Source organism: Pristiophorus japonicus, chromosome 9 (assembly GCF_044704955.1).
Source record: "Pristiophorus japonicus isolate sPriJap1 chromosome 9, sPriJap1.hap1, whole genome shotgun sequence".
NCBI lineage: Eukaryota > Metazoa > Chordata > Chondrichthyes > Pristiophoridae > Pristiophorus > Pristiophorus japonicus.
Genome location: NC_091985.1, coordinates 175989140 through 176001603, shown reverse-complemented (window position 1 = coordinate 176001603; position 12464 = coordinate 175989140). Strand labels below are relative to the sequence as shown.

The 12464-nt window shown below is 44.5% G+C and overlaps 1 protein-coding gene across 3 annotated transcripts in view; it reads left to right on the top strand.

Moving 5' to 3' along the window:
- Window positions 1-12464, top strand: part of map3k4 (mitogen-activated protein kinase kinase kinase 4) — a 259054-nt gene that overhangs the window by 222933 nt on the left and 23657 nt on the right. For all 3 annotated transcript variants that reach the window (XM_070890163.1, XM_070890164.1, XM_070890165.1), the window contains 2 exons: window positions 1625-1695; window positions 5480-5596. In XM_070890163.1, coding sequence (XP_070746264.1) covers window positions 1625-1695; window positions 5480-5596 — 188 coding nt within the window. The remainder of the gene's footprint in view (window positions 1-1624; window positions 1696-5479; window positions 5597-12464) is intronic.

Below are 12464 nucleotides of genomic sequence, written 5' to 3'. Positions count from 1 at the left end.
ACTCACTCAGTGGGGCGGTGGGGGGAGGTACGGACTCGCACGGTGCGGGGGGGGGAAGGGGGGTGTGGACTTGCTCGAGGTAGAGTTACGATGCACAGGTGCTGATAGACCTTTGTGGTTTGTCCTAAATGCCAATGCTAAATGAGTCCTCACATGCACGCCCATTTTAAGCAGAATAGTGTTCAGCTGTGCAAATCCAGCCCAAGGCAGTTTGAGCCGATTGCAGCAACGCTGCTGTTGCCTCAGCTGAGAACAGGTGACTGCTCACACACGCCATGGCTCAATCCTAGGCCCTTGGTTAGCTGAGGTGGACGATCCTGATGTAAATAGTGATTTACCAAATGTGAAATGGTGCTCGCTAAATCTGCTCCACCTCTGAATTTGACATACATCAAACTGTTGGGATTTAAAGTGCTGTTATATTTCCAAGAAACGAACGAGCCTTAATTGTACTTGGTAATAGTGTCTGAACTATAAATGCGGCTTATTTTATTTGTTGACTTCAGTGTCATTATAACTGCAATTTGTCTTTATCCTTAAATATCCAACACACAACTGTTTTTAGTTTTGGTTTGAAAGGACAAAGCATTTGATTAGCAAATAACTGGACTGCCATAAATGAGAGTAGGTGTTCTTTGTAATAATGTTCTGATGGATAATGCATTGTGTCGGCCAATAATTGGTCAGCTTTGTTGAAGTGAGCTTTCCACCTTGCCCTATTGTATTGGGTTCAAACAAAATGTAGACGAATAAAATCAGCTTGATGTTTTTGTAAACAAAATGTTGCATTATTTGAGTTTTAAAGATTTTGATTTGTATAAAATGGTGACTTCAGTTTAGACAATGGAATAGGCAAACACCTTAAGCATAATATTCCCACACCTGTGGTAGTCTGCGGGCTAGAATTTCCCCAAAGCCCGCCAGCGCCCGATTGCCGCTCAAAAAACCGCCATTGCTGGGAAGATTATCGCCGCAAAAACTTCCCGGAAAAAAATCCGCCTAGTGAAAAATGTGGGCCTTGCACCCCCAATCTGGGCAATGTCGGTTAGATTGGGCAGTGACGAAAGAAAACGGCTGATAAATTTAAAAATCTATAAAAAATTTACATCGAGGCTACACCGAGGGCCTAATACGAGAAAAAGAATAAAAATAATTTTTTCAAAAAAACCTAACTTAAAAAAAAAATCAAAAAAACATTCCCAAGACACTTTTTTAAATTAAATCACCCCAACAGATTTTGAAAACAAGTAGTATAAAACCAATCACTTACCCTTTTTCTTGCAGACCTACTTACCTACCGCCCAGCTCCGCTGATCCTGGTGGGCGGTTTAAATGTGTTTTTTTCCTCATACTTGCCTACAGGTCCCCGCTCAGCCAAAGATCGCGCCAGGACAATCTGTGGATGTTGCATGCTGGCGGCATGCTTTAGCTGGGGAGTTTTTCGCCGACCCGGTTCTCATCCAAAACGGCCGAGAAACCGGGCAGTGAGCCACTGGAAATTCTAGCCCTGCATCTCTTGTACATAATAACCCATGCTATTTGTGAGGAGCTATGCCATCTCTCCACTTAGTGCTATCTAAAACCTCTGGCATGCATATAACCACAATATTCTTTGTTTGTCCAGGTGAAGGACAGTACGGGAAAGTGTACACATGTATAAATGTTGATACCGGAGAGCTGATGGCAATGAAGGAAGTAAGTGTCTCTTGTTTTTGAGGAATGTTGCTTTCTAAGTGCTGGCGGTTTCCTGTCAAACTGCACACGGAGTCTGGTGATGTTCTGTCCTATAACACTGGAGGGGGATGCTATGTCACACACAATGAATCACTGTGTACTAGAAGAAACAAACTACTTTCACATGCACTGGGATATGTTTTCCAGAGCTGATTAGAAATCAAAATAACAACACTCAAATGCAGATAATCTCCTAGCATTTACTCCCATTCTGCCCTTGTATAGAAGTACAGTGTTGTTTGGCTCCCTCTCTGAAAACACTGCTCCAACTGCTTAAAATGAGTCCTTTCTGAAACCAATTGTAATTTTTGTTTTTATAAAATTTGGAAGCATTATAGGGAAATCTCTTTCTAGTTGGAAAATAAATTTTTTTTTTTTTTGCGACTTCATCTGTTATTTTCAAATCTCCGCAACAGGTCACTTGTGCTCCATCTTCGGGATCCAGTCTAAGTCTATTCTATTGTAGCCCATATTTGTTGCTTTGTACACTCTCCTGGCTGGCCTCCCACATTGCATCCTCTGTAAACTTGAGCCCATCCAAAAATCCTGCTCACCCATCGCCCCTGCGCCCGCTGACCTACATTGGCTCCTGTCGGTAATGCCTCAATTAAAAAATTCACATCCTTGTTTGCAAATCTCTCCATGGCCTCGCCTCTCCCCATCTCTGTAATCCCTTTCAGCCCTACAATCCTTCGAGATCTGTGCACTTCTCCCAATTCCGGCCTCTTGAGCATCCCCGATTTTAATCGCTGCACCATTGGTGGCCATGCCTTCAGCTGCCTGGGCCCCAAGCTCTGGAACTCCCTCCCTAAACCTCTCCGCCTCTCTTTCATTCTTTAAGGCACTCCTTAAAACCTATCTCTTTGACCAAGCTTTTGAGCTTCTGCCCTAATATCTCCTTATGTGGCTCGGTTGTCAAATTTTGCTTGACAACAGTCCTGTGAAGTGCCTTGGGATGTTTTACTATGTTAATGGTGCTATATAAATGCAAGTTGTTATTGTATCCCCTTCGGTTCAGTTGTGTCAATACCATCCTCTCCCTGACCTGGGAGGTCCTGCCCGGGCACAGTTGTCAGCACCGGTCCTTCACCATGTCGGCACAGTCCAATTCCGTGCACTTCCCCCATCTACGGGCCTGGCCTGGAGACCTGGTGGGAAATCTCGAGTCGTTCTTGTACTCCACAGGGGACGCAATGAGACAGCATTTCGTTGGTACATTTTATTTAAGCTGTCTTTTAACACTGACACACTCTTCCCACAGAGCCCATTTCACTCCCAGTCCCCGTTCCTCTGCTCCCCACTCCTATTTCCACTGGCTAGTCCATGTTCACCCTGCGCTCCCCAAACTGCAGCAGTCTCGAGATCAGAGTGGCAAGCTCCAATCACAGCCCCAGCCCCAGCCTGGCTCAGTTAAGCTGGCCTTGATCTTGTCATCAATCCACTGTCCACTTCTAACCATTTGAAAGAGGGATAACAAAGGGATACAAATGTGTAACCGTAGGCCAGCGGGAGTTGGAAAGGCAAACAAGCAGTGACAAATAATCTACCCAGTCCCTGCGCTGGGAACTGTCTGTACATGTGCAGGGATTGTATATGTATCAGAGGGGTATATTCCTGAAATTATGCTCCGATGTACAGCCTTGTCTGCCCAGAGCGCATCTCAGGAGTACAAGCACGCATCCCCATCGTTCTCCATACTTAATGGTCAGGAAAGCATGGGAGGAGCAGAGAATTGTCAATATGCACTCCAAGAATGTGAGCTTCGGCACCAGGAGTCTGTTTTCATAGGATTATTCCATATAATTTTCTGTGGGGATTAAAGGTTCCCCACGGAGGGAGGTCCGAAAAATAATGGGGCGCAAGCTTCTGAAATGGAACACACAGCACACCGAAGGCCCCTCAGAGAATGGAGGCGTGTGCGAGCAAATCCTGTTTACAGTTAGATGAGATGGACAGTGTATCGGAAAGTTTTTGCTTCTTGTCCGCCATTGTTGAAGTTTCTTCAATGAGTTCCTTATGCAAGAAATTTTATTTTGAGGGTTATATAATGGGATGGGTAGGGAGCCAATGCGGCCACTCGAGGGAGGGGTGTTGTCGGAAATTTATGTGAAATGACATTTTTGATAGTGATTTAAGTTTTGTGCCGTTTCCCATGCTTTGCACACTTTTCCCATGCTTTGCACGCTTTTTCTATTTATTCCGGGATGTGGGTGTCACTGACGGGGCTAGCATTTATTGCCCATCCCTAAATGCCCTTGAGAAGAAGATGGTGAGCTGCTGCCTTAAATCGCTGCAGTCAGTATTGGGAAGGTACTCCCACAGTGCTGTTAGGGAGGGAGTTCCAAATGCAAAATGTTTGGCCGAATTTCTGTGAGGTTTGCGACCGGGTTTTTGCCACGATTTGACCCTCTGTGGCGAAAACCTGTCGCAAAGCCCGGGCGGGATCCTCGGGTACCTGTTTGCGGCGGCGTTTCCAAGTACAGTACCGCCGGGGAGAGGTGCGTTGATGTGCAACGACTCGGATTGCGTTTGCGTTGGCCTTTCGGCTCCCTCCCGACCCTTACGCTGGGCCCAGAATACCAACAGGTCAAACCTGTCGGTACAGCCCTCCAGCAGCAGTAAGTATGAAAACCTGCAAAAAAAGGTACCTTAAAATTCTTTCTTTGACATTTTTTTGCAGCGATTACTTAGTTAAGGGTCTTGTAAATGTTTTTGGAATGTTTTTTGGAATTTTTTCCCGCCCTCCCACAGGACGCCTCTCGCAGCACAAATAACCCCAGACTAAAGTTGCCGAAACTTGCGTTTTGCACCATGAATGCTTGTGCAACACCTCCCTTACCGATGCCTCGATACAGACGGAAATGCCGAAAGCTCGGCCCAAAAACTGTAGCACAGCGAAAACGATCATTTTCACACATCGCTACCGTTTTCGCCAAAAATCCGGCTCTAAAAATATGTAGTTGGCAAAGTAGTTTGAATAATACATGGGCTGCTGACTGCTGCTCGTGACTGGAAAATCACTGGCGGTCTGTTCAAGTGGAAATACATCAAATTGACTCGGTGTGTTTCATTTGATCCCATGTATACATTTGTATTTCTGTATTGTATAATTCCTTTGAAAATAGTTTTAGTTGGATTGGCAAGCAAGTCTGATTTCTCACATCAGTGAAACTGGAATGATAATGTCTGCTGCCCATGTCACTGCTTTCATTCGTGGGCCACTCAAAACATTTACTGAAATTAAAGCCATTGTATGACTGCTGTGGCTCAGTGGGCAGCACTCTCGTCTGAGTCAGAGGGTTGTGGGCTAAAGTCCCACTCCAGGGACTTGAGCACAAAAATCTACGCTGACACTCCCAGTGCACTGCTGAGGGAGCACAGCACTGTCAGAGTTGCCGTCTTTCAGATGAGACGTTAAACAGAGGTCCCGGTTGCTCTCTCAGGTGGACATAAAAGATACCACAGCACTATTTCGAAGAAGAGCAGGGGAGTTGTATCTGGTGTCCTGGCCAATATTTATCCCTAAACCAACATTAAAAAAAAGAATTAATCTCGTCACTATCATTGCTTTTGTAAGAGCTTTCTGTGCGCACCTTGGGTGCCGTGTTACTACACTTCAAAGATAAAAGTATTTCATTGTAACGCACTTTGGGACATCCTGAGGTTGTGAAAGGTGCTATATAAATGCAAATCTCTTTCTTTCTTTACTACTGACTTTACATTTTGATGTCCTTGATATCTATAGATTCGCTTCCAACCAAATGATCATAAAACAATCAAGGAGACAGCAGATGAATTGAAAATTTTTGAAGGTATCAAACACCCAAACCTGGTTAGATATTTTGGTGTAGAACTTCACAGGGTAAGTAATTCAAATACTCTCCAATCACACTGGTTCAAATTATCTTTTCAAGTACTGTGCAGTTTGAGTGAAAAGCTATTTGCTTTGATTTCCTCCTGTATCCAAGTATCGAGGTTGCATTTTAAGGTATGAAAGGCAGAGGTCTTTATAATTTATTGACTCGTGGTTAAACATAAGAATTCGGAGCAGGAGTAGGCCATCTGGCCCCTCGAGCCTGCTCCGTCATTCAATAAGACCATGGCTGATCTTCTACTTCAGCTCCACTTTCCTGCACTATCCCCATATCCCTGGATTCCTTTAATATCCAAAAATCTATCGATTGCGCACTTCAATATACTCAAGGACTGAGCCTCCACAGCCCTATGGGGTAGAGAATTCCAAAGATTCACCACCCTCGGAGTGAAAAAATTTCTCCTCATCTCAATCCTAAATGGCCGACCCCCTATTCTGAGACTGTGACCCTGGTTCTAGATTCTTCAGCCAGGGGAAACATCCTCCCTGCATCTACCCTGTCAAACCCTGTAAGAATTTTGTATGTTTCAATTAGATCACCTCTCATTCTTCTAAACTCGAGAATATTGGCCTAGTCTACTCAATTTCTCCTCATAAGACAATCCCTCCATCCTAGGAATCAGTCTGGTGCACCTTCGTTGCACTCCCTCACTGGCAAGCATATCCTTCTTCGGGGGATGGGAACCTATGCAGGGAGACACACGGAAATAAAATGGAGGCAGAAGCAAAAGATAGAAAGGAGAATAGTCAAAGTGGAGGGCTGAGAAACCCAAGGCAAAAAATAAAAAGGGCCACATTACAGCAAAATTCTAAAGGGGCAAAGGGTGCTAAAAAGACAAGCCTGAAGACTCTGTGCCTCAATGCGAGGGAGTACTCGGAATAAGGTGGGCGAATTAACTGCTCAGATAGCAGTTAACAGATATGATGTAATGGCTCCAGGGTGACCAAGGCTGGGAACTCAACATCCAGGGGTATTTAGGAAGGATAGACAGAGGGGGAAAGGAGGTGGGGTGGCGTTGCTGGTTAAAGAGGAAATTAATGCAATAGTAAGGAGGGACATTAGCCTGGATGAAGTGGAATTGGTATGGGTGGAGCTGCGGAATTCCAAAGGGCAGAAAACACCAGTGGGAGTTGTGTACAGACCACCAAACAGTAGTAGTGAGGTTGGGGACAGCATCAAACAAGAAATAAGGGATGTGTGCAATAAAGGTACAGCAGTTATCATGGGCGACTTTAATCTACATAGAAAATAGGTGTAGGATTAGGCCATTTGGCCCTTCGAGCCTGCACCGCCATTCAATAAAATCACGGCTGATCATTCCCTCAGTACCCCTTTCCTGCTTTCTCTCCATATCCCTTGATCCCCTTGGCCGTAAGGGCCATATCTAACTACCTCTTGAATATATTCAATGAACTGGCATCAGCAACTCTCTGCGGCAGGGAATTCCATAGGTTAACAAGTCTCTGAGTGAAGAAATTTCTCCTCATCTCAGTCCTAAATGGCCTACCTCTTATCCTAAGACACTGTCCCCTGGTTCTGGACTTCCCCCATCGGGAACATTCTTCCCGCATCTAACCTGTCCAGTCCCGTAAGAATCTTATACGTTTCTATGAGATCCCCTCTCATCCTTCTAAACTCCAGTGAATAAAGGCCCAGTTGATCCAGTCTCTCCTCATATGCCAGTCCAGCCATCCCTGGAATCAGTCTGGTGAACCTTCACTGCACTCCCTCAATAGTAAGAACGACCTTCCTCAGATTAGGAGACCAAAACTGAACACAATATTCCCAGGTGAGGCCTCACCAAGGCCCTATACAACTGCAGTAAGACTTCCCTGCTCCTATACTCAAATCTCCTAGCTATGAAGGCCAACATACCATTTGCCTTCTTCATCGCCTGCTGTACCTGCATGCCAACTTTCAGTGAGTGATGAACCATGACACCCAGGTCTCGTTGCACCTCCCCTTTTCATAATCTGCCGCCATTCAGATAATAATCTGCCTTTCTGTTTTTGCCCCCAAAATGGAAAACCTCACATTTATCCACATTATACTGCATCTGCCATGCATTTGCCCACTCACCTAACCTGTCCAAGTCACCCTGCAGCCTCTTAGCGTCCTCCTCACAGCTCACACCGCCACCCAGTTTAGTGTCTTCCGCAAACTTGGAGATATTGCACTTAATTCCTTCATCTAAATCGTTAATGTATATTGTAAAGAGCAGCGGTCCCAGCACTGAGCCCTGCGGCACCTCACTAGTCACTGCCTGCCATTCTGAAAAGGACCCGTTTATCCCGACTCTCTGCTTCCTATCTGCAAACCAGTTCTCTATCCACGTCAGTACATTACTCCCAATACCATGCGCTTTGATTTTGCACACCAGTCTCTTGTTCGGGACCTTGACAAAAGCCTTTTGAAAGTCCAAATACACCACATCCACTGGTTCTCCCTTGTCCACTCTGCTAGTTACATCCTCAAAAAATTCCAGAAGATTCGTCAAGCATGATTTCCCTTTCATAAATCCATGCTGACTTGGTCCGATCCTGTCGCTGCTTTCCAAATGCGCTGCTATTTCATCCTTAATGATTGATTCCAACATTTTCCCCACTACTGATGTCAGGCTAACTGGTCTATAATTACCCGTTTTTCTCTCTCACTCCTTTTTTTAAAAAGTGGTGTTACATTAGCTACCCTCCAGTCCATAGGAACTGATCCAGAGTCGATAGACTGTTGGAAAATGATCACCAATGCATCCACTATTTCTAGGGCCACTTCCTTATGTACTCTGGGATGCAGACTATCAGGCTCTGGGGATTTATCGGCCTTCAATCCCATCAATTTCCCTAACACAATTTCCCGCCTAATAAGGATTTCCTTCAGTTCCTCCTACTCACTTGACCCACTGTCCCCTAGTACATTCGGAAGGTTATTTGTGTCTTCCTTCGTGAAGACAGAACCGAAGTATTTGTTCAATTGGTCTGCCATTTCTTTGTTCCCCATTATAAATTCATATTGATTGGGCTAACCAAACCGGTAGCAATGCGGTGAACGAGAATTTCCTGGAGTGTATTAAGGATGGTTTTCTAGACCAAAAATGTCGAGGAACCAACTCGAGGACTGGGCGATGTGTAATGAGAAAGGTCTAATTAGCAATCTTGTTTTGCGAGGCCCCTTGGGGAAGAGTGACCATAATATGATAGAATTCTTTATTAAGATGGAGTGACATGGTTAATTCAGAAACTAGGGTCCTGAACTTAAGGAAAGGTAACTTCGATGGTATGAGGCGCGAATTGGCTAGAATAGACTGGCAAGTGATACTTAAAGGGTTGACGGTGGATAGGCAATGGCAAACATTTAAAGATCACATGGATGAACTTCAACAATTGTACATCCCTGTGTGGAGTAAAAACAAAATAGGGAAGGTGGCTCAACCGTGGCTAACAAGGGAAATTAAGGATAGTGTTAAATCCAAGGAAGAGGCATATAAATTGGCCAGAAAAAGCAGCAAACCTGAGGACTGGGAGAAATTCAGAATTCAGCAGAGGAGGACTAAGGGTTTAATTAAGAGGGGGAAAATAGAATATGAGAAGCTTGCCAGGAACATAAAAACTGACTGCAAAAGCTTCTATAGATATGTGAAGAAAAAAAGATTAGTGAAGACAAACGTAGGTCCCTTGCAGTCGGATTCAGGTGAATTTATAATGGGGAATAAAGAAATGGCAGACCAATTGAACAAGTACTTTGGTTCTGTCTTCACGAAGGAAGACACAAATAACCTTCCGGATGTACCGAGGGTCTAGTGAGAAGGAGGCACTGAAGGATTTCCTTATTAGGTGGGAAATTGATGGGATTGAAGGCTGATAAATCCCCGGGGCCTGAGTCTGCATCTCAGAATACTTAAGGAAGTGGCCGTAGCAATAGTGGATGCATTGGTGATCATTTTCCAACAGTCTATCGACTCTGGATCAGTTCCTATGGACTACAAGGTAGCTAATGTAACACCACTTTTTAAAAAAGGAGGGAGGGAGAAAACGGGTAATTATAGACTGGTTAAGCTGACATCAGTAGCGGGGAAAATGTTGGAATCAATCATTAAGGCTGAAATAGCAGCGCATTTGGAAAGCAGTGACAGGATCAGTCCAAGTCAGCATGGATTTGTGAAAGGGAAATCATGCTTGACAAATCTTCTGGAGTTTTTTGAGGATGTAACTAGCAGAGTGGACAAGGGAGAACCAGTGGATGTGGTGTATTTGGACTTTCAAAAGGCTTTTGACAAGGTCCCACACAAGAGATTGGTGTGCAAAATTAAAGCACATGGTATTGGGGGTATTGTACTGACGTGGATAGAGAACTGGTTGGCAGACAGGAAGCAGAGAGTCGGGATAAACGGGTCCTTTTCAGAATGGCAGGCAGTGATTAGTGGAGTGCCGCAGGGCTCAGTGCTGGGACACCTGCTCTTTACAATATACATTAACGATTTAGATGAAGGAATTGAATGTAATATCTCCAAGTTTGCAGATGACACTAAACTGGGTGGCGGTGTGAGCTGTGAGGAGGACGCTAAGAGGCTGCAGGGTGACTTGGACAGGTTAGGTAAGTGGGCAAATACATGGCAGATGCAGTATAATGTGGATAAATGTGAGGTTATCCACTTTAAGGGCAAAAACACCAAGGCAGAATATTAGCTGAATGGTGGCAGATTAGGAAAAGGGGAGGTGCAACGAGACTGGGTGTCATGGTTCATCAGTCAATGAAAGTTGGCATGCAGGTACAGCAGGCGGTGAAGAAGGCAAATGGTATGTTGGCCTTAATAGCTAGGGGATTTGAGTATACGAGCAGAGAGGTCTTACTGCAGTTGTACAGGGCCTTGGCGAGACCTCACCTGGAATATTGTGTTCTGTTTTGGTCTCCTAATCTGAGGAAGGACATTCTTGCTATTGAGGGAGTGCAGCGAAGGTTCACCAGACTGATTCCAGGGATGGCTGGACTGACATGAGGAGAGACTGGATCAACTGGGCCTTTATACACTGGAGTTTAGAAGGATGAGAGGGGATCTCATAGAAACGTATAAGATTCTGATGGGACTGGACAGGTTAGATGTGGGAAGAATGCGCCCGATGTTGGGGAAGTCCAGAACCAGGGGACCTAGTCTTAGGATAAGGGGTAAGCCATTTAGACTGAGATGAGGAGAAACTCCTTCACTCAGAGAGTTGTTAACTTGTGGAATTCCCTGCCGCAGAGAGTTGTTGATGCCAGTTCATTCGATATATTCAAGCGGGAGTTAGATATGGCCCTTACGGCTAAAGGGATCAAGGGTTATGGAGAGAAAGCAGGAAAGGGGTACTGAGGGAATGATCAGCCATGATCTTATCGAATGGCGGTGCAGGCTCGAAGGGCTGAATGGCCTACTCCTGCACCTATTTTCTATGTTTCTATGTAAGTAGATCAAAACTGTACACAATACTCCAGGTGTGGTCTCACCAGGGCCCTATATAATTGCAGTAAGATGTCTTTACTTTTATACTTTTAGGCCAACATACCATTTGCTCACTCCATAAACTCGCTATCTCAATTCAGTAAATATTTTTATATGGGAATATTTCACAAAGATGCTTAGGATAATGTCCTAGGCTACCAGGACTGGACAATGGCAATAGGCAGCACATAACTGAACCTAAAGGAATAATTGAGCCCTCAGTCTGTTTGCTGACCAACAGGTCTTGAAGGCTCTCAAATGAAGATTGGCCACTTGGCAAGACACAACATACTTGGCCCATAAAGCCAAACCCTGGCACAAGTCAGCAGTTTGAGGAGAGGAAGTCTGTGGGGAGGGAGAACAGCATATGGATTGAATACTGTACTTTCAAACTCAATTGAGAATACCCTCATAACTCATTGGCCCTGAAGTCCCAGTTCCTTCTTCCCACGAGAGTTCGACTCAATTCTAGAGAAAAGATGCGCCCAACAAAGATCGTGGTCCGTCGGTGCGCGGGCACGTCTGGAGTCACGTGGCACTGGGCAGCCAATCCAGGTACAATATTTTCTCATTCTTAATAATGGGAACTCCGTAAATAGGAGTTCTCATTCTTATAATTGAGAAACACCCCCAAAACACCAATTAAAAAATAGGGGGAAAAATCATATAATTTAAATTAAAGTTAATAAATGTCATGGAAAAAATATATTTTTCCGATTTAAAAAAAAAAAAAGTTTTTTAATTATGGTTTAAAATAAACTTACCTAAGTGGGCAGGGTTTTTAACATTAACATTTATTTTTCTTAAATGTAATTTTATATATTTTTATATGTTTTAAAACTCTGACGCTGGTAAAAGTAAGCTATGCGCCTGCTTTTACCAGGCGCAAGAGTTTTAAGGGCATTCGCTGGGCAAGAGATGGGTAAATACCGCAATCTTGCCCATGCAAATGTCCTGGCTGCCGAGATGCGTGTGATCGGTCAAGCCAGTACTTGACAGATTGGAAAACCGGCTTTTGCGATGCCGCCTTGGGTCCGTACACACTTCGTACAGACCCGGGGAGGCGGGGATTTCAGGGCCATTGTCAACCAGTCTCTCGTCTAGAGTGGTGAATAAGGAGTGATCTTTGAAAGTACCAAAGGGTTGTAAACGAAAGATGGCTCAAACAGGAATGGAGACTGAGTGGACAGTAATTGTCTGGTGAATTTTCTTTCAAGGCCATCACAGTTATAAATCTGTCACTTTTAGGTGTTCAACAATCAAAGGCTGTAGAACTTCCTACTGTGACTGCTGATACAGCAGCAGCATATGTCCTGTTTTCTGTAAACTCTCTTAAAAGGACTCCTGTCTCGCCTACCGAACAGGCCCAGAATTGGTCACTT